Raw genomic sequence first — 22,127 nt, 5'->3', positions numbered from 1 at the left:
AGCGCCCGCAGTTGCGTCAACACAGGCCGGAAACGGGGATGGGACTCAAGTTTATTTACAAAGAGATTTGGTCATACGAGTTCGTACATGAAATGCCAACATGCAGTTCGCGACTGTGTCGTATGCCAAACCGCAGATAAATCTGCTAAACCAGTTTTTGCACCCTTAGAGCCTGTCCCATGGCCAGACAAACCTTGGGAAAAGCTAGGCATGGACATTGTCGGTCCACTCTAATGTGCTCCTTTCGACTGCAGATTTGCAATTACATTAGTTGACTACCACTCTAAGTGGCCTGAGGTTTGCTTTACCCATGCAGTCACTTCAGAAGCGGTAATTACATTTCTGTCAGCACTTTTCAGTAGGGAAGGTTTTCCAGAAGCAATCGTCACGGACAACAGTCCTCAGTTTAAATCTCAAATATTTGAGAAGTTCCTCTCCGACAGAGGCATACAGCATCTTTGCTCTTCGAACCACTATCCGCAATCTAACGGTCAAGTTGAACGCTTCAACCGCGCTTTGAAAGAGCAAATTCAGCTCGCTCAACTTGAATGCCGCCCACTGAAACAAGCTGTAACAGAGTACTTGGGCACATATCGTTTTACGCCTCAAGCTACTACAGGCTTGTCGCCTGCACAACTTCTGCATAACCGCCAACCGCGTTCTGGAATTGACATTGCAGGGTTACACCCAAACTCTTCCGCTCCTTCGCCAAGTTTGGATCCTCTGAGAACACAAGTGTTCCACAAGCAACAGGCAACTAAGCAACGCATTGATTCTAAGCGTGGAGCAAAACCTACTAAGCTACAGGTGGGCCTCAGAGTTAAAGTTCGTCTGCCAGGGAAGCAGAATAAATACAGAGGTCCCTTACAAACCTTAGTCAAACCGGATTCAATTCCTTTCGCCTTAGTGATGGCAACGTCTGGAATGCATCAAAGCTGGTAGTTGTTCATGCTGAGCAGAACGCAACTCCACAGCAGAATTCATGTCCTCCACCTAACACATCGTCCATGCATCAACATAATTCCTCCCCACCTCCATGTTCTTCTGCAGCTCCACAGTTAGTGCGACTTCCACTAACCACCTTGCAGGCACCTTCACAACAATCGGCTGATGTGCCCAGCCCCAATGCAACATTTCTCGAAGGGGGGATAGATATGTCGACTAACATGCCGACTACGGAAAATCTTGAAACTTTGCCGCGTTCGCTCTCCGATGAGCGTGTAGGTGAGCCCCAAGGCTCAAATTCTTCTACTAACCATCCCCTTCGTCCCAAACAGCACCGAAGAAAGCCGACACGGTACAAGGACTACGTTCCTTGATATATATATTCTTCATAATACTCATGTTTCACATACTACTATACTGCTTATACACTACTTTATATACTACTTTCATATATTACTGCATAATCCTGTTTTGGGGAACATATAATGGTGACTGACACTAAGTTCTTAATTACTACTTATACTAGTCCATAAATGGGCTCATGCAATAAAAATAAAAATCCATTACATCAAGTTAGTCAAACTACGTCAACTCTGGTCACATAAATATTGTCCTAATAAAGAATACATTCCTACATGTGATAACTATTGTATAATGATGTTACTTATTTTTGCACATTTTCTTACAAGATGTTCAAGGATTGTGTGCCAACGTGTTACTTCATACAAACTTTTCAGTGCCTTACCACTGTATAATGTCATATACAGAGTACAACTCCTTTCCTTTTTATGGGGAGATGATGTGGTGTCGCGCCTTACCAGTTTCGGTTTCGATTGTGTGACGCAGAGCGCCACACAACGGGCATTTCATGTACGAACTCGTATGACCAAATCTCTTTGTAAATAAACTTGAGTCCCATCCCCGTTTCCGGCCTGTGTTGACGCAACTGCGGGCGCTCCGGCGCTGAGCCGCCCTTCTTAGCCCGCCGGACGGTACCTCCGGCGGCGACACTACAGTTCTTCTTTATTTAATTTTATTTGTCATGTTAACAATGTCTCTGTGATAACAGGAATTATTAACATGTTATTTTGTGAACTGTACTTGCAGAGTGTTAGGCGAGATGTAATATTGGACAGTTTGTGTTCTTCAATAGACAACTGGTGGATAATTGTGTATGCAACTACCTGACTCACTACCACAAGACAGCAGCCCTAACCTCTGACACCTCAGCACAAGTTTATGCTGCATTCAGTAAAACTTCGACATGGGCTGCCTCTCATGATAAGTGACTGTGGTCACCATTTTCCAGCTGATGTTGTGGAAGTATTGCCTTGTTTCTGTGGTTCAACTTCCAGCACTCAATGCCTTATCATCCACAAAGCAGTGGCCTGATCGACCGCATAAACCAAACATTGATCAACATGTTATAAAACGGCACTTCATATCGCAAGAGCTGGTGATAAAGCATCATTTAGTGTCATGTACACTTTCAACACTGCAAATCACAAAACAACTGGCTATAGCTTTTTCTTTCTCCTTTTAGTTCACCCACCTCATTGGATACTATATTTTACCATCCATGACAATTCGTCCATAGCGAAGACTTCGCGTCATGCAGAGGATGCCCTCCGAATTGCTCATGCTTATGTAGGTGGGCTTCATGAGAAAGCTCCAAAACATGCCATGATAATTAGCTCAAATACATTACCTATGTTTTTGGTGACGTCGTGTGGCTGTGAACACCAATATGTAAATGTGGCTTGTGTCAAAAGCTACTTGCGGACGATGCCAGACTGCTGTTCATCCCTGATCGTCTAAGCTAACTACAAATTTGCACTCCTCACTTCATGTGGCCAGTGCCCATCAAAGACTGAGGTGATGCATGTTGCCTGTCTGAAGCCCTTCACACGAAGGCATCAAAAGTGACTCACCAGGAGGGCTTCGTGTGGGAGAGTAGAAATATTAAAGTGTGTTGATCACAATAGAAAACAAAAGAAGTGCTGAGACAGGAGGAAGGTGACGGCGTTGTTCCCATGATTGGTAGTCTTTGTGTTTTAGTACTTGCTTACTTATTCTAAACACCTGAACCTCTCAGAAACATGAACAATATACATAACGCTGTATAATCAGAAATTACTAATGCTTACTTTATTTGTGTGCTTTGAATTTTCTACTCCCTTCTGCGATGCCCTCGAGCTGTGGAGGTAATACGAATAAAACATTTGGCATAAATATACTCTTGCAGATATTTACTATGACTAAAGTCACCCTTAACAGCATTTAGTCTTCTTTTTTTGTACTATCTGCTTGTGATATAATTTTTATTTTATTGGTCATTCTTGTCACCTCACAAGTGTGCCAAAATTAAGGTTACTGTATTTGCTAGAGACTCATAGTCTTTATCACAACAACCCAGCCTGTGTGATAAAGACTGTATATATATATATATATATATATATATATATATATATATATATATATATATATATTTAGCTTTAGTGTTTTCTCTTCGGTGTTTAGTCTATTTGGTGCTACAGTGCCTGCAAACAAACGGACTGATTGTTTTTTTTTTTTTGCCTCCCATGGTGCAACAGAAACTTTTGTTAACATTGTCAGCCGCTAGGTTGGTGGCTGATAATCTCTGCTCATCACGAACAATACTGCTTTTCATGCACTCTTCAGCTGTCATATAGTCTTAATCATGGTCCATCAGTGAGCTCTCACTTTATGTTCGACATAATTTCGTATCTGATGCTGTATCGTCACACCGTGTTTAGTTGGAAGCCACTGTGTTCACAGCAGAGTACCATTACTTCAGTGATGCAGCTGTGTGAAAAGTCACCCACATGTTATCCCCTGCGTCTCGTATGTTGTCAAAACTAGCTTTTTTTTTCCCTGGCTCAGATAACAACTACCTCATTTCTCTCTGATTTTGCTTATGTTACCACGGTCACCTGCAAGTTATACAATCGCAGTATTACGTAGAATGATCGCTTCACAAAGTTAGCAAAACTATGGGAGATGTCACAAACGGTCACAGCAGTGCCAAGTTGCAAGGCAGTTTATTTTAAAACATGAAATACACAGTGATTGAACAACATTGTACTTTTTTGGACCGGTCTCGCTGCAGGTAAAAAGCTGACTTGGTGTTCCAATGAGCACTTAATCGTTAAAAAATATCAGGTGCAATCGCTATGGATCGAACGCGTAGCCGTCGGTAGCCTCGAAACTGCTCAAAACCTGAACGGCAACGTAGGGCCGTACCTGCAACAGGTAAATAAGCCGAACTGGTTAAAACTTGACATGCTTTAAACACACGTGACGTACATGCTGTGGAGGTTACGGGAAAAAGCGAGCTTTGATATTAGCGAAGCTGTGGAACCCTATGCGGCATATACATAGAGGCAAACAAACGTTCGGCCTCAGCGTACATCTCGCTCCAACGCGCAAGTCTTGGACGTCTACTAATCGTCGTTACGCGATGCGTGCGCAGCTGCCGTCTATCTACGCAGTCAGCCCGACACTGTTTACTTATGGCTTCAGTAGTTTGGAAACAACCCAAACGCAATCTGATCACCGGCGTATTCACAAAAACACCACACAACAGCGGCTCTCAGTTACTCATCAACCACCAACGTCAGGCATGCCCGCAATGCCCGCCGCCTCGGCCCTCGGCTGCTGGCAAAGCGGAAATGGCGGTCGCGGCACCGGCAGCCAATAAACGCCAGAGCAGACGACATGGGCGTCTCCCTCGGTCTCTCCTCTCTCTCCCGCGTTGCGTAGCATACGGTTGTCAAATACGCAGGTCTGCGAACTTGCATCCCCTGATGTCAGCCGCAAAAGTTGGCTGCACTTGCCGTGTAACGCGCTCGACTTTCTCCGCGTTGGTGGCGAGACGGTTAGTGAGGTGATAAAGTTCATCCATCGCCCGTACGTACTCCAGCAAGGATTCGTCCGGATGCTGGGTGCGTAGCTCCAACTCCCTCCTCAAACGCCACTCATAATTCGCCGGAAGGAATTCGTCGTGGAAGCTTTTGCGGAACTCTTCTACCGTGCGGGCGCGATGTCCGGTCAGTCGGAACCATCGGGCCGCTTGCTCTGTCAGCGACGCCGGGACCACACGCGCGAGAAGTTCGGCGTCGGGAAGCCCCATTGCCTGCTTATAGTAGAGCAATCGGTCGAGATACTCATTTGCACTCCTGCAGTCGTGGTAGCCACTGTAGGTAGGCATGTCTACCTTGACACGTGGTCCCGCACTTTGCGAAGGAGCCTGCGCTGTGTTTTGCAATGCGCTGGCTAAGCTCTGCATAACTGACAGCGCATTCTGCAAGAGTACCCCGCTCGAGGGCACACTATTGCCCGAAGACGCGACCACATCTGCGGCTTGTGCCGAAGCAACATGGGGCGGCATCTCGCTGTTCGCGTCGCGAGATGACAGGGCGCCCGGCGTGGCGCTCTCCGTCGTAGGCCTGATCCCTCCTAACGCGGTCGCTGCAACACCTTGGTTGTCCCGCATGAAACAACCAAAATTTACGCTGTCGGAAAGTCCAAACAATGCCCCCGCGTTAGCCATAGGATCGACATTCTGCGACGCGACATCAGACAACATGAACAAATCCTGGAATTCACACATGCCCGTTGTCCTACGTTGACGGAGCGTCGGTAGTCGCTCGCGTCCACAAAACTAGCTGCGTTGCCAAATTCATTAACGTTGGGCGCCAGATGAAGGGGGGTCCGCTTTATGCACGGCTGGTGCAGAAGCCTAGCTCCGGTCCCAGCCGCAAATAGTTGTACCGTGCGCGTGTCAGCGTCCCCTTCCCGTAGCGTGCGTCATCGCAGCTACGACGGGTTCGGGCGAATAAGGCAACAGGCTAGAACAACAAACAACACTTTATTGCTACGCTAGCAATAACGCGTAAATGTCGCGTAGAGGGATAGTCCGCTCTCGTAGAAAACAAAGGGTAACGCTTACACCTTCGGTCGATGATCGGCTGGCGGGTCTCGGGGCGGTGAGGTGTTACCTCGCAAGTCAGCAGGGCACGAGAGACCGTCTACCTGCCTGGTCGGCAGTTTTGTTCACCTCCCGTGTCCCTCCCCACCGCGAGGGTTGTTTCCCTCGCAGGGCGAGTTCCCTTTCCCACGAGCCGGGATGCAAGGAGTGGCGGGAAAGAAGGGGTTGTCCGGAATGGGCGACGGTGCTCCTCTCCTAGTGGTCCCTTGGCTCCCGCCGTCTGTTCGCGATCGCGCCAGCCTTAAGGAAAGGAAATGGGCGCGCGTGCTCTCCCACAGTGGAGAGGGCTTGCGCATGCGCAGTAAGGGTGGTCACGCCGCACACCACAACCACCACCATCACCGGATTGAACTCCGCTATAAGATGCTTCATATCTAAAACATGGAGGGACTCTTCGATTTTCAAACTCCTGGCATCTCGCTGGCAGCCAGAGGTCAGCCAGCTAGTTCCGGTCCTGACCTAAAATAACGTCGTGGTCACGTGCATTGAAATCCCGAGACAACCCGAATATTGCAAAATCGAACTCTGGGACAACCAGCGTAAACGTAAAGAAACACTACCGCCGTGTCAGCAGGCGAAACTTTGCGCCGCATGAGCGTCGGTTCTTTGTGCATTGCCGCTTGGAAATATGGGGCTAGGTTTGCCGAAGAGCAGAAGTGATATGTTCGAGCATACGCATTTGGGATGCGATCATGTACGTTCGCAAGATCACGCGTGACTAGCCCCGTCCATGAAGAAAACTGCCGCCCCGCTAAAGGCTTAACAAGCTCAACTCTGCGCAGTGCATGTAACAATCGCGGTACAACACGATATGCGAAATCTCGCAAAAGTGATAAGCGTCCCCGAAAGCGACAGCTGTTCGCGGCTATCGCATACTACGTCGCACACTCGCGCTGATCAGTTTGCGATCTGTCTTAACTTGAGACATGCGCTGGTATGTTTGCCACCACTCGTAATCGCACCATCTCGCATGGCGGAATGGGCTTTAAAAGATAACGCCCGGCGTAATGGCAACCGAAGGTGACGTCCCCAAGCATCCGCACTGCGATCTGTCGAGTCCTCAAAAAGATGGCGGCGAGCACACATCGTCTCGTTTTGGCGTCTGATAACCAGAAACCTCCCAGATATCTTCCAGAACAAATCTTTTCTGGCAACTTCTGACGGCCCGCTGGTAGACAGAATTGCCCAGCCAGAGAAATACGCCGACTGGAATTGCGCCGGGCGGAGCAACCCAAAAACGAATGCGCTCCGGGAGAAAAGTGTGGGGAAAATTATCAGCCATATTTACTGGGCACAATGGCGGCGTTGCTATGGTTACGGGTCGCGGCTGCATGTGGGTTTCTGTGGCAAGCCGTTTGAAGATTTTGCCGGCCAGCGTCGCCGCCTGCCATCGGGTCGGTGTGTGGTTGACAGAGCGCGGCGATCGAGCAATTCGTAGAAGACACGGAGGGGGCGATCGAGCAATTCGGAAGAGACGCCGAGGGCACAGTTGAGCAAAGCAGAGAAAGTGCGGAGGGGGAAAGGCATGCCGCCGACGCCGCGCGGCGGCTGTCTGCCACTTCGCGCTTCACAAGTGCAAGAGAGGGCTCTTTTTGCACGCCTGAATGGGAGTTTCTGACTACAAAACGTATGATACGACCGCAGTTTTCCGCGGTGCTGAACGTTGCTGCCGAATAATCGTATTATCCAGGAACGTATTAACCGGAACGTATTACACACAGCTGTATTGGGTTACTTTTAATTTTCGCGATTTCGAGTGTAGGAGCCGGGAAATCGTACTAAGCGGGAACGTATCAACAAGGTTCTACTGTATATTTCTTTGCTGGCGGCGATGGCGTACGCGAGGAGATGTGAATTTTTACTTGGTGGGTAATGCGTACGACCGTTTAGTGCGTAGTTATGCGGCGTTCCCGGCAGGTACGCATTTACGAAGTTCCACTGTATTTTATTAACTGCTAACAAACCTAAAGCCTGTCTGTCTATAAAGGGCAACAGTGCATACTCCACCATACAACTCGAATGCCATTGTTGCATTGAAGGACGAAAGAAGAAAAGTTTAAAGGTTCGTTTTTCTTTTTAAACACAACTATTAATGAGACCCAACAGAGAGCCTAGCTAAGGAAAGTACAGGTATGTTATTTGCGTTAATTATGATATAAATGTGAAGAAATGAAAGTGGACGAAAAGAGAACTATTCGCCGGCAGGGACCGAACCTGCAACCTTCGAACAAAGCATCTGATGCTCTACCAATTGAGCTACGGCGGCGGTCATCCCAGCATCCATTTTTATGGGGTGCATCCAGGAATTAAACCTGGCAAAACTGCTAGCCGGCCTAGTTGGAACGAATTCATTGTAGTACTTGCGCGAAAACAAACGGGGACGAAGAAAGGAGACACACGGACAAGCGCAATTTTTGAAAAGAACGTTTGCTTGCGCTTGTCCATGTATGTCCTTTCTTCGTCCCCGTTTGTTTTCGCGCAAGTACTACAATAAACCTGGCAGTGTTAGTCAGCACCACTCGCAGTCATGAAGGCAAGTGTGGAACAACTTATTTTGGCTGTTAGCGACACGGAGTACATGACCTTTACATGAGCTGGCAGCTGACCAAGGCACAGACGCCATTGGAGTAGTTACAGTAGAACCTCGTTGATACGTTGCCACTTAGTACGATTTCCCGGTTTCTGCGCTCGCAATCGTGAAAATTTAATATAACCCAATAGAGCTGTGTGTAATATGTTCCCGGAAAATACGATTATTTGGCAGCAACAGTTCAGTACCGTGGAAAACTGCGGTCAGTATGATATGTTTTGTAGCCAGAAACTAGTCATTCGGGTGTGCTAAAAGGGCCCTCTCGTGTACTTGTGAAGCGCAAAGTGGCAGACAGCTGTCACCGGCGACGGCGGCTTCTCCGCAGTGCCTTTCCCCCCTCCGCGCATTCTCTGCTTTGTCCTATCGTCGCCTCCGTGTCTTCTCCGAATTGCTGGATCCCCGCTCTCTGTCAACTACACACCGACCCAAAGGCAGGCGGCGATGCTGGCCGTCAAATCTTCAAACGGCTTTCAAAAAAAGAAAAAGTCTTTTCTGTAGCACTTGGCACGATTTGGCTGAGCATTGCAAATCCTTCATCCGTAGCACGGTACAGAGATGCACGCTCGTTCCACACACTTTTGTTCAGACCCCATGGCTACAATAACAGCTCGGGGAACTAACAATGCGGCCCAAAAAATGGAAGCTGTCGCTCCTCCAGTCCGCCACAGTTCGGTACAAGACCTACGGAAACGCACATGCCACCGCCGCATCGCCGTCGCTGCACAACACGCCACGAAAGCAACGCCGCCAGTGTGCCCAGTGGATATGGCCGATAATTTCCCCTACACTTTTCTCCCGGAGCGCGTTCGTTTTTGGGTTGCTCCAGCCATTGTGCGGTGCAATTCCAGTTGGGGTTTGTTTTTCTCTGGCTGGACAATTCTGCCTACCAGCGGGTCATCAGAACCTGTCAAACAAAATTTGTTCAGGAACATATCTGGAAGGTTTCTGGTTATCAAACGCCAAAACGAGATGATGCGTGCTCACCGCCATCTTTGTGAGGACTCGATGGATCGCAATGTGGGTGCTTGCGGACTTCACCTTCTGTTGCCATTACACCAGGCGTTATCGTTTATAAAGCTCGTTCCGCCGTGCGAGGTGATGCGATTACCAGTGGCGGCGAACATACTGCCGCATGTCTCAAGTTAAGACAGAACGCAAACTGATCAGCACGAGTGTGCAACATAGTATACGATAGCCGCGAACAGCTGTCGCTTTCGGAGACGCTTAGCACTTTCGCGAGATTTCGCACATTGTGTTGTACCGCGATTGTTATGTGCACTGCGCAGAGTTGAGCTTATTAAGCGTTTAGCGGGGCAGCAGTTTTCTCCACGGACGGGGCTAGTCGTGCGTGACCTTGCGAACGTATGTGATCGTATCCCAAATGTGTATGCTCTAGAATATCACTTCCGCTCTTCGGCAAACCTAGCCCCATATTCCCAGCGGCATTGCAGAAAGAACATGGAAAACTGCGAAGGTTATTCCTATCCATAAATCTGGTGACCTTACCAACACACAAATTACCGACCCATCTCACTTACTTGTACGGCAGGCAAAATCCTTGAACATCTAATCCTGAAGCACATTGTATCATTTGTAGAAAAAAAAACAACTTAATTGTCCCTAAACAGCATGGCTTCCGGAAAGGATTATCCACAACTACTCAACTAATTGAGACAATCCACGACTTAGCGCTTACAATGGACAAATGTGGCCAAACTGATATATTTTGAGACCTATCCAAAGCATTTGATCGGGTTGCCCATCCTAAATTACTTCAGAAACTTCCCCACTACCTTGGCGATAACAGCATCACCAAGTGGATAAAAAGCTATCTTGGTGGACGGCGTCAATATGTCTACTACAAAGACCACTCTTCTGATTATGGCGATGTGCTATCTGGCGTCCCACAAGGCGCCGTTTTAGCTCCTATGCTTTTTCTTCTTTTTATCAATGATTTGCACATCAACTGTAACGCAACGGTAAGAATGTTTGCAGATGACTGCATTATCTATAAGGAAATAACCTGCCGTGAAGACCAGATAATCCAAAACAGAGCCCTTGAACATATAACACAATGGTGTCAAACGTGGCAGATGGTGACTAATGCAGAAAAAACGGTTTGCATTACAGTAACGAATAAAAAAGCGCCCATGAACTTCCCATATTATTTAGAAGGACAGATGTTAAAGAAAGTGAAAGAGTACAAATATCTAGGCCTCATAATTTCTTCAGATCTTAAATGGGACAAGCAGGTAACTTATGTTGTTAACAAAGCACTGGCAGTTCTGTACTCATTAAAACGCTCGCTTAGATATGCATCCGTAGATACTAAACGCCTAGCATACGTGACACTCATTCGATCTATACTTGAATATGCAATATGTTGGTTTCCCTTTCGCAAGCAGTACATAGCAAAATTGGAGAGCGTCCAAAGAAAAGCACTTAGGTTTATCTTTATTAGGTATCGCCGTCGTGACTCCCCTACGGAACTATTAAAGCAAGCCGAACTCCCCACTATACAAAATCGAGCCAGACTACTTTGTCATAAGTTACTTTTCCTTCTTCTCAATGGCAGCATCAAGATCAATGTGAGCAACTATTTACTTCCCTCAAATACAACCAGTTCCCGAACTAAACACACCAAGCACTTAGCTGAATACAGATTTCACAACGACATTTTCAGGTGCTCTTTTTTTTCCGCAAGCAATCCGAGATTGGAATAGTTTGCCTAACGATGCTGTCGAGAGCGCATCACTCGAAGCTTTTATTGCTAAGATTTCAAACAATGCTCCTTAGTTATTATCGGCATGCAGGCTCGCTGCGTTGTGCAATGACGATCTGTTTCCCTTCTCAGTATATCTTTCTTGCCTTGATTTTATGCTGTTCATGATTTCTTCAGCATTTGCCGAGCCTTGTCTCTAGTTCAATAAAATGTCTAATTTATATATACAGTAAAACCTCATTAATTCGAACTTGGTTATTTCGAAATCCCACTTAATTCGAAGGGTTTCTGCGGTCCCGTATTTTGCAATGTAAATCAGAGTGCATATTTTGAAGCGGCGGACAGCGCCAGCCCGGTTAATTCGAAAACTTTGGGTGCCATGTGCCAGTTCCCGATCCCGATTTCGCCGCAACTCCGCGGAAGCGACAGCCATTAGGAGCCACAGGGCAATGCAGTGTAACGATATTAATCGGTGACAGTTGAAGCAACCCAGCCTCGCTGGTGCTAGCGTAAAAAAAAAAGTAATAAAGAAAAAAAAGAAAACACGGCCTCGTGGTCAGTTACACCATGCGCCTGCGGAAAATAAGACGTGCTTCACTGCAGCACAACGGTGACACGCGGGCAGCATGTCGCATGCTTCTCACAACGTCAGCGCGTCATGATTTACCCTTCTTTTAGATGTGAAGCATCTGATAGCGGAGTTCAATCTGGTGGTAGTGGTGGTGGTGTGCGGCGTGACCACCCTTACTGCGCCTACACGAACCCTCTCCACTTCCCCTCTCCCTTCCCTTTCCCCTTCTCTCTCCACTTCCTCACTCCCCTCCCGCTCATGGTCGCATCATGACGCGCTGACGCTAGAGGAGCAGGTGACATACTGCCCGCGTGTCACCACTGTGCTGCAGTGAAGCACGCCTTTTTTTTTTCCGCAGGCACGCATTTCAGCTGACCACAAGACTTCTTTTTTTCTTTTCTTCTTTTTTTTGGCGCTGACAGCAGCGAGGCCCGCCGTTTTCCTTGGTTTGCGGCAAAAATGGGACCGAGTATTGCTGGAAAACAACCCTTGGAGCCGCAAACTAGAAGGCCAAACGACCACCTCTGATTACTTTCAGTAATTCAAAGTTCCTTGCATCCCGCTTTTTGTATGTTTCGTTAATTCGAAAACCAGCTTAATTCGAAAGTTTTTCACAGTCCCAGTGACTTTGAATTAACGAGGTTTTACTGTAGTTTCCTTTTAATGCTTTTTTCGTGCGCTAAGCTTGTAACATGCTGTTCATCGCTGTTTCTCTTCCTTGTAGCATTTGTGCAATTAATGCAATGTATGTACCGACAGTTCAATTCGACTGATGTGCGCGCCTACTTGAAGTGTGTTCTTTTGATTATGTGTATTACCTTGTAACATTCCGTTTATTATTGTTTTCATTTTGTAGCATTGTACAATTAAGGCGGAGAGCATATGCACTGTCCAGTTTAATTTAAATCATGTATGCGCCTACCCGAAATTGCTTCTTTTGATTATGTACTTTACCCCCTTTCCTGCAACAGCCTCAAATGTGAGGCTAGCAGTATGTTCAAATAAATAAATAAAAAAACCGACGCTCATGCGGCGCAAAGTTTCATCTGCTGACACGGCGGTAGCGCTTCTTTACGTTTACGCTGGTTGTCCCAGAGTTAGATTTTGCAATATTCGGGTTGTCTTGGGATTTCAACACACGCGACCACGACGTTATTTCCGGTCAGGACCGGAACTAGCTGGCTGACCTCTGGCTGCCAGCGAGATGCCAGGAGTTCGAAAATCGAAGAGTCCCTCCATGTTTTTTTGAGAAATAAATGTTTTTTGCCCTTGCAACTCAATATGGGCTTGTCAGCCTCAATTTTTACTGGATTCGGATCGTACGTTTGTTTTCCACGTTTTTTTCAGAAACGTATCAACGAGGTTCTACTGTTTTTTCAGTAGAATAAAGAACCTGCGTGGAAAACTTATGCAGCTTGAAGCATCAGTAAAAGCCGCACTGAACAACAAATGAGCAGTGTGTTGTGAGGAAATGTCAAACAGCCTGATGTGACAGGTATATGTGAATTTAGGGCTGTTCGTAGGAAAGCAAGGAGCTGTGAGTGAATTTCACTTTTTTTGTTTATTTATTTATTTGATTCATTGCATACACACAACACACAATATTGTTTAGACGCATGGCCTTGGCGGCTAGTTTGGGGTCCAATAATAAAATGGAATAAGAAGAACAGCGTACCTATTTTACGAGACAGCTTAAACACGCAGTATATTGGGATACTATAGAGGGTGCCCCAGCTAACTCTAGGGAGAATTTAAAAATATATGTTGACACACTCTATGATGATGTGATCAAGTGCATCTTGCTGACTATTTCATGGAGTAAGTCATACTGTTTTTTCTGTACTGCTTAATTTCTTAATTAGGCAAGATTAATTAACCAACTTTTCAAAAGGCACCAAAGCTGGGTGAAAATTTCCTATGAGAAAGTTGTATTTCAGTCTGCAATACGTTCACTTAGATGGTTTCTAATATTCATCTATTGACTATAGTGTTTTTCTGCTAACTACAGATGCCCGTGAAATACATAAAAATACCACGTGACATGCCTGCTTGTACGCCTATGCGCACCAAAATTGTAGTGCTCTCTAACATTCCGCATGTAAACAGCACGGCAGCATCTAGCCGTGTGTACTGCCCCTTAAATAGGTGATGGGGCAGTGGCAATCCTGGCAGCTGTGTGAGATTGCACCTGTGGCTGGCGGCCGCACACGTGATAACCGCTGCATCTGCTTGTCACTGTCATGAACCGCAAGATTGTTTGTACTCCGAATGTTAGGGAGCACTGCAGTCATGTCACATGGTATATTTTTGTATTTCACAGGCATCCGCAGTAAGCAGAAAAACACTAATGTTCAATGGACAGAAAGTTAGAAACTGTCTATTTGGATGTTTTGAAAAGCAGTCTACAACTTTCTCATTTCAATTTTTTTGTCCAGCTTCGTCCCTTCAAAAGTTGGTTAATTAAGCTTTCCTAATTAAGGAATTCAGCAGAAGATGACAGTGTGACATAGGCCATGCAATAGTCAGCAACATGCGTTTGGTTGCTTCGTCATAGAGTGCCTGGGCATATTTAATCTTAAGCTCTGGCTAGAGTTAGCTGTGGCGTCCTAATAGCCCTGAGAACGAACACTGGCGGTGTGGCAGTCGTGGCGATGTGACGCCACGGCAAGGATTCGCTTGTTCCGTGGCAGAGGATTGCCTTTTTCTGCGCCCGCCGCGTACCCACTCTATTGTAATATGGCGGTGACTGCTGCTCATTCTTGCGATGAAAATCTCCCAAGTAAGAAGGTGGAAGTTTACACTACTAGCGAAAGTCAAGTAAGCTGTAGAAAGTTTTAATAATATAGCTTATAGTGAGCAAATTCCCGTCCAAACGGAAGATTCACTGTGAAAATGATGATGCATGAGAGCAAGACATCGGTGCTAATAAAATTTACGGCTAATGGTTCCAACTTCACAACTTGGCATAGACTCCACGAATTAGAACATGTGTCCCAAAGAATTGCGCTTTCTGCTACAGGAGACTTTAGATGAATCTGTCTATCATAAAGAATCACCTAATACATCCGGAACTATAAACAATATAATAGTGCCACACACACAGTGGCTTCGGAAGTGCTGAGGTGTCAGCATACTTCAATTACGTAAAGGTTTCTTCTCAACACTGGTCTGGGATAATGTGGCCGTATACCCTGATTTGCATGAACTGCTGGTCTGATCAACTGCCGGGTCATAATGTTAAATTCTCATGGGAGCACTGTTGCCAGCAGTCGCCTGCAAAACAAACACCTGAAATTCGAAATGAGCCTTCTGAACTGTTTCGATGGCGCTCTCAGCAAGGTGGCCCACGTATTAATTAAATGCCCTTCGCCTCAATGAGTCAATGAATGGTCTCACACGTCATGCTCGCATAAAGGTTGATGATGCTCAGGGGTATATCAAATGCAAGGAAAATTAATTTACGAGCTGGCTGTCTAAACTAGTACTTAAACAAGTGTAACAGTGCCGTTGCTGTGATGCTGCATGAAGACACAGTCTGACAGCAATCAGAAGTTTCCGCATTTAACCTCAACTTGTTTTTGTAGTGAAATGAAGCCCTGAAATTACTGCGAGGAAAACGCGAAGTTAAACAACATGATGACTGAGCGGTACAGAAGAAAAACAAACACAACAACTGCAGCGGTATTCTCAGGCGAGCACTTTTGAAATATTTTATGAAACTGAATACTGCATGCGTTTTTGTAATTGTGCGTGGGGCTTAGCATACCGGCAAAAACGCTGTCTGTAGATCGTGGATACGTCCGATGCAAATAACACTTGTGGAGGCGAAGCTATCAAATTTTTTTAAAGGAATTGCCCATGCACAATGCAACGTAATAAGGTGAATAAGGTGTCTTGCGTGCCAAGACCACGAAATGATTGTGAGGCACGCTGCAGATTAATTTTGGTCGCATCGAATTCTTTAACGTGCCCCTGTATCTAAGCAGAGGTATGTTGCTTTTCACACCCGTCGGAATGCGGCTGCTGTGGTCGGGAATCGGGCCCATCCCCGTGGTTAGGAGCTCAACACAACAAATCTGATCACCCCTTTCAAATTGTTCACTGTGGAGCGTGGGCACCATTGGTGACTGTGAAGAAGAAATGTATAGCTTTTTGTCGTTTTACAGGAACATTATCGGTGCTGTTTTCGTCATTCATCTGAAGCTTGAGACAGGCAAAAAGCAAGTGCAAACAGCGGAACAGCATACGAAGCAAGCGCATGATATGCCAATGCATCACGGTGAGCGTCGAAGAGTCCGTGCTGTGACGTCATCCAAGCCTCCCGCCAGGCGGTGCCACCCCGACTTCTCGGGGCTAATAGCGCATAAATATACTTTTACGTGTGCATATATTTATTCTGTTAAACTGTGTAAAACTACTCCTGTTCAGTGAACTTAGTGTTTGTCAATGTGCGACAGGAGACTGCTCCAAAATGCCTATTTGCTGCTCCAAAGTAAGGTTTAAGCTGGTCCAGAAGCTGCGCCAAAGTGGTTTTAGTCGATTGTGTCACTGGACTTCCTTCCAGAGTTCATGGCTCCTCTCTCACGTAGCTTGTCAAATCATAAACTCACCCATATTTCTCATCTATACTCGGCGACAACTTATCTTGGCATTGGAGCGAAGGCTACGGAGGCGGGGCATCCGCACATTTGTGTTACTACGCAAGTAGTTCGGCATCTTGCAGCCGATTTCAGTTCCAGTTTCGGTTTCGCTTGCTCGCATGGCTAGAGCGTTTAGCACCACGTCTACATGCAGAATGAGAACATCAGTGTGCGTAGATGCATCTACCTACTGTACTGTATATTGCCACAGGGTTGTTACGTTGACGAAGGCAGCAGTGGGCGTGTCGAAGATGAAATTCTTTATTTGGCCGAACTTGTGGGCGGGAAACGAGTCAGTCAGAGCGTCGACCAGTCAATAATTTTGACAGTGGTGAAGCGTGTCGGCTTTTATACATGTTCTAGTGAATGTTCCAGCGTTATCGCCTGGTGGCCACGTAATCTCTAGACTATTCGTGTACCGTGCGCAATCTTAATGGAAAGATCTAAAACAATCGTGACACTTCTGTAACATCGCATCGCGGTCTGCGCGGAGCATTCCAAACAGTCTTTGCGGGTGAAGCCCGAAGACTACAAAATAAGACACATTCGGGAATATGATGAACGCCGCCAAGCGCACACCGCAGCCTGAATACGGTGTTTGCTCGATTGTAACGCGATCACGATTGTAACGCGAGGGGCGACTTTAGTAGCAAAAATTTGGAGAAAAAGCTCGCATTGTATTCGAATAAATACGGAATGCAAGTACCATGATGCCGCTGAATTGGGTTTAGATTTAACCCTCTCATGCATGAATTAAATCCAGAAGATAAAAAAATTGTTTTTGGCCTAAAACTATTGCTAGAGGCCACGAAGATCATGAAAATATTTTATTTCAAGTAATCAAAAGCCTCTGTACCAGATTTCTGGTGTGTCCTCATATGAGGACAACATGTTGTAAGCCGATATGAGTCCTTGGTATCAGTACACATGAAATATATGTAGAACATTGAAAGAAACAACTACATTTCAAACTGAAATGCTGACGGCATATTTCGTTTCATGTTCTCGAGGGAGCCCTTGCACCAGGGCTTGTTGAAGCGCCGTTCGCACGCAGAGGCTCGCTGTCATCACTCTCTTCTTCTTAGCTGCTGGAAGTTCCAATGTCGGTTAGTGGCTGCTCGCAATCAGCCGCCTCGGAATCGTCATCAGAGTCAGATGAGCGGTCCAAGAGAGCATCGATTTCTTCCCTGGACAGTCTTCTCTTAGAAGACATCTTAGAAAAGTATCGTTTTTCCCACGGTCTATGGAAGTGCGAGACTCATACACATCCAAAAACTCCCGCAAAAACAGACTCAACCGCGCACGTAAAGCGCAGGAAAATACAAGCGCTTTCAGCTCGGGCCTGGCTTTCTGCGGACGCGTTTTTATTGGTGGCGCTGCAGATGAGTCTACACCTTTCATGCATAATATCCTCACTTGAGGACACTTGTTCTATTCCTTCTATAGAGCCCATAGCCGAGAGAAAAATGTCAGCAAAAGGAACTGGTATTATTCAAGAGTTGTTCTTTCAACACATATATTTTATAGTTGAAAAGCACCATAGCCTGTCGAGCAATTATTTTTTGTTTTTTACGAACATTCAGTGACCTCAAACAAGCATACTGTCCGTAAGAACCTGGAGTTTCAAGAAACATGAACAGCAAGCGCCATCTGTGAAACAAGTTAGGAACATTGCCGGGTTCTCAATTGAGGACACCATGCGGCTAATGACTCGCTACAAGTAACTGTATGACTTTTGTAGTAGGATAAATATCTGTCCTCATATGAGGCCCGTATGCATGAGAGGGTTAAGGAGAGCTCACGCTTAATTAAAAAGAGACTGATTTTATCAAGCTTCGCTGGTCACACACCTTCATAGAGCGTAGTTTCTCGGCCATGGGTATTTCATTGCGCATGAAGTATCTGTGCACTTTGCGCCGCAATGCTGCCAACGCAAACGTGTAATAGCGCAGCAGCCGCGTCTTGCCGGTGATGCGCTTCTCAGTTTGGCCCGAGAAATTCAATTCCTTGCGCTTCGGGGAGGCAAGTTGGGCCCGCAGAGCTTCAGCCTTTTAACTGTTCGCTCACTCACTCCGGTGAGCTCGGCGACAGTCCGGCACACTGCATTTGCAGACAAGTCACGCTGACGGCGCCTCACTCCAGCGATGACATTGCAGATAACTTGCGTGGTCTGGTTTGATAGCCACTTTTTGTCACATTTAGAGTACAGCTTCTTCGGAGAACGAAACGGCGAGTTTGCGGCCGCACACGGTTCAGGCCAACGGTTCAGGCGGCATTGCAGACGCCATGTTTACTGAGACTCTGAGGGAGCAGGCGTGAGGAAAACGTGGATGCTGTCCAAAAAATAAAGACAGAAACAAACTTGAAGATTAGAATAACATTTTTTCACGAATGGCTTCCCATACTCGTTCTCTTTTTATAATGAAGAAATGTTTATTTATTTGAGCTAGGTATCTTTTCGAATTAGAAAATAAATATAGGTACTATTTCTTGGCGCGCGCGCATGCGGGCACTTTGGCTCTGTAGCTTCCACAGTGGTGCCAAGAAAAGTTGTCGCCGAGTATAGTTGAATTCAGTTCTTGTTCATCAGCATATTTTCTGTTTGTGACCGGTGCCTGTGCAGGTGATAGTGAAGAATACCTCGGGTGCGGAGAGTACGAGTGCGCTGCTGCGCAACCCCCGGGTGCTGCAGACCTTGGGCGACCTGGCTGTGAATGCTGCAAGCACTGGTGCTGCAGCCACCATCACTCTGGCCACCGGCTCACAGCAGCAGGCTGAAGAGGATGAGGCCGACCAGGCTGTGGTGGCTGTGCACAGTGCAACAGCCTCGGATGGCCGCTACCTCCAGGTGGAGCGAGCCCTGAAGGCACCCACTCTGCAGGTGAGTCCCATAGCAGCTGGCCAGACTGTAATCACTTGCACTGTGCTGGGTACACTGTGTGCCACCTCGTAAAAACACGTCCTATATATTGGTTAGAGGCATTTTTGAGTTGAATTTATTTTTTTCCCCTCTTTACAACAGAAAGGAAGCAGAAGCTAAAGGCCATGTGGCCTGACCAAGTCTTCTGCTCCTGCAACAATACGGCACGCAGGCCGTACGTAGCACACAAAGCATACAAAATATGCCATACATACGGATTCAACTGAATAGTCGTGAAAAGAGAAACATGTATACAAGAAACTGTAAAAAAATGCGATAGAGTACCATCAGGGATGCAACAGCTGCGCCAAATGCGCCAATTTGACTTATTTTTGCGCCAAGCAGAGCCAAAACCGTGAAATTTGTTAAAATTGCGCCATGCTGCGCCGAAATGCCCGACCAGCTTAAAATTTTCTCAGTTGCGCAAATTTGAGCGTGAAATGGAGGCCGTGTTGGTCATGTGCAGTGTGGGCATCGTCATCCAATGCAGACACGCAGATCCTAACCCTAACCCCCCCTCCCCCTCCCCCCCCCCCCGCCTGCGAAAGAAAAGAAAAGAAAAAAAAATTCAATTTCACTGCAAAGACGAATGAATGAATGCGATAGCAACAAATTGTAATGTTATACGAAGTGAGGTTGGCAGCAAACTCTTTTGTATCCGATCTTGTGTAACTACAAAACGTTGGTGTAAGAGAATACGGCCGCTCCAGGGAAAGATGTTTGTGCACAGTGTCTTCGCATTGAGAGCGCAGCACGTAGCAGGATATACGAGCCGCCCACTGATGGCTGTCGAGATAGTGTGCGCGCCAGCGATCGTGACCGTGCCCTTAGAAGTTCAAAGTTGCTGCTCGAGCGACAGCCCTCTTGCGTCTTTTCATGCTCGTTCAAGACGGGCGGGGCGTTTCCTCTATGCTTCGATGGCAGGCTTCCCTAGCGGAGTGGTGTTATCGCATGTGCCCTCCGAGCGATGGAGATGGGCTGGCTCGTTTGACATCTGTTTCACCCGCGTCCGTTGCCCGCATTCACGTGCTTTTACCCACGGTAGAACATACTATGCACAGGGATATGTTATCAATTTGGACTTTATACGGGAGATGACGGCGAAAACTTGTCGAGAGTGTCCATATAGTTGCTATCACAATAGAAAAGGACAGTAGTTCTCAAATTTCCTGATGCTTGTTTTATTGCGTGCAGAACACTTTTTAAGCTACTTTTGCCGCAGTACACTAGTGTGCTGCGGAAAAGCATTCTGAGATTTAGAAGGGGCTAGTACTAGCTGTCAGGGACACAGCACATTTTGTTCCTTGATTACTCATTCGTGCACGCGCCGTAATTACGAGTATACTAGTATGATCGCTGACATCTAAAAAATTATTGGCAATCATTTGGAGCTGCTGTGTATGGCGTTTCTGCGGCCTTGAGAAACAATAGACAAACGTATGTCAGTTTTTACAGCAAAAGCTGTTATGAGATCATTTCACCGGCCGTTTTTGGCGCCGTAGTTGTCCGCTGCCGCCGCCGCCGCCACCGGTGTCCGTAACCAGTATCGCTCGAAATAAGAAAAAAAAACGAAATAAGAAAAAATTCCAGGATGGAACGAGGTTTGAACCTGGGCCCTCTGCGTGGGAGCCCAGCATTCAACCTCTGAGCCATGCCGGTGCTTGAAACTGCTTTGCAAAGAGGTCCTATACAGGCTTCATGTCGGGAAGGAACCACATTAGCGTATGCAATATAGCGTGGTAGAAGAGTAAAATAAGCACCAAGCGTCGCATAGCGCGAATTCTGTAACCAGGCGTCACACAATACGAATTGCGCAACGAGTAGGTTGTTGAATGCTTCCAACCCATTACCAAGGACTCTGACATAATTCTTCATCGTCATCAGGCACAGCATCAACAAAGTGCGCAAATTGCCTCACATGGGTTTAGCAGGTATCAACGCTCTCCGTAGAATGACAAAAAATTGCCTGCTGCCCTACTTTTCAAAAACTACAATGATTTATAGCGTAGTGGGTTCCTCGCAAGTGCACTTGTATTGGTTGCCAAGAAAGCCCATAAGCGCATGATCCACTTCCTCGGGGTCTCAGTACAATGATTTATAGCGTAGTGGGTTCCTCGCAAGTGCACTTGTATTGGTTGCCAACGAAGCCCATAAGCGCATGATCCATTTCCTCGGGGTCTCAGTAAAGTTCTTCGCCCCCCTCCCCCGCGTCTCTCTCCCACGTCAACGTATGTTATACAGCATGACGGGAGAGGGAAATAGCGATCGGCGTCACCCAATGCAAAAAACATAACTTGGTGGGCCGTTTAAGATTCGAACCCATTACAAAGGGCTGAGCCATAATTCTTCATCGTCATCAGTCGTCGCGTCAACAAGAGTGGCACATAATGCCTTACAGACGTGTAGCTGGTGCCTCGCTTCTCCGCAGAATGACGAATAATGGCTTAGTAGGTGCTTCCTAACTTGACAAAAATTGTGATTTATGGTGTAGTGGGTACCTTTCTAGTGTCTTGCATTGTAGCCCCAAGAGCTTAACGAGCTCTAGAAACGCCGCTCTTCCAGCTTTCGCTGTGTCTGTGCTGCGTTTCAGCACAGGCCTGGCGTTTTCTTTTTCCGCTACCACCACTTGCTCCTGCTTTACGAATCTCCCAAATTTCCAGGTTGCCAGTTTCGCAGGTCCACATTAGCATTTCCAGTGCCTGTCGAATTATTGGACAGGTCCTGCAAA

The 22,127-nt window shown here is 46.7% G+C and overlaps 1 protein-coding gene across 3 annotated transcripts in view; it reads left to right on the top strand.

The window, feature by feature from the left end:
* Nucleotides 1-22,127, top strand: part of LOC119384175 (uncharacterized) — a 350,667-nt gene that overhangs the window by 261,889 nt on the left and 66,651 nt on the right. For all 3 annotated transcript variants that reach the window (XM_049412793.1, XM_049412794.1, XM_037652453.2), the window contains exon 8: nt 19,103-19,360. In XM_049412793.1, coding sequence (XP_049268750.1) covers nt 19,103-19,360 — 258 coding nt within the window. The remainder of the gene's footprint in view (nt 1-19,102; nt 19,361-22,127) is intronic.

Source organism: Rhipicephalus sanguineus, chromosome 2 (assembly GCF_013339695.2).
Source record: "Rhipicephalus sanguineus isolate Rsan-2018 chromosome 2, BIME_Rsan_1.4, whole genome shotgun sequence".
NCBI lineage: Eukaryota > Metazoa > Arthropoda > Arachnida > Ixodida > Ixodidae > Rhipicephalus > Rhipicephalus sanguineus.
This window is presented reverse-complemented; position numbering and strand designations above follow the sequence as displayed.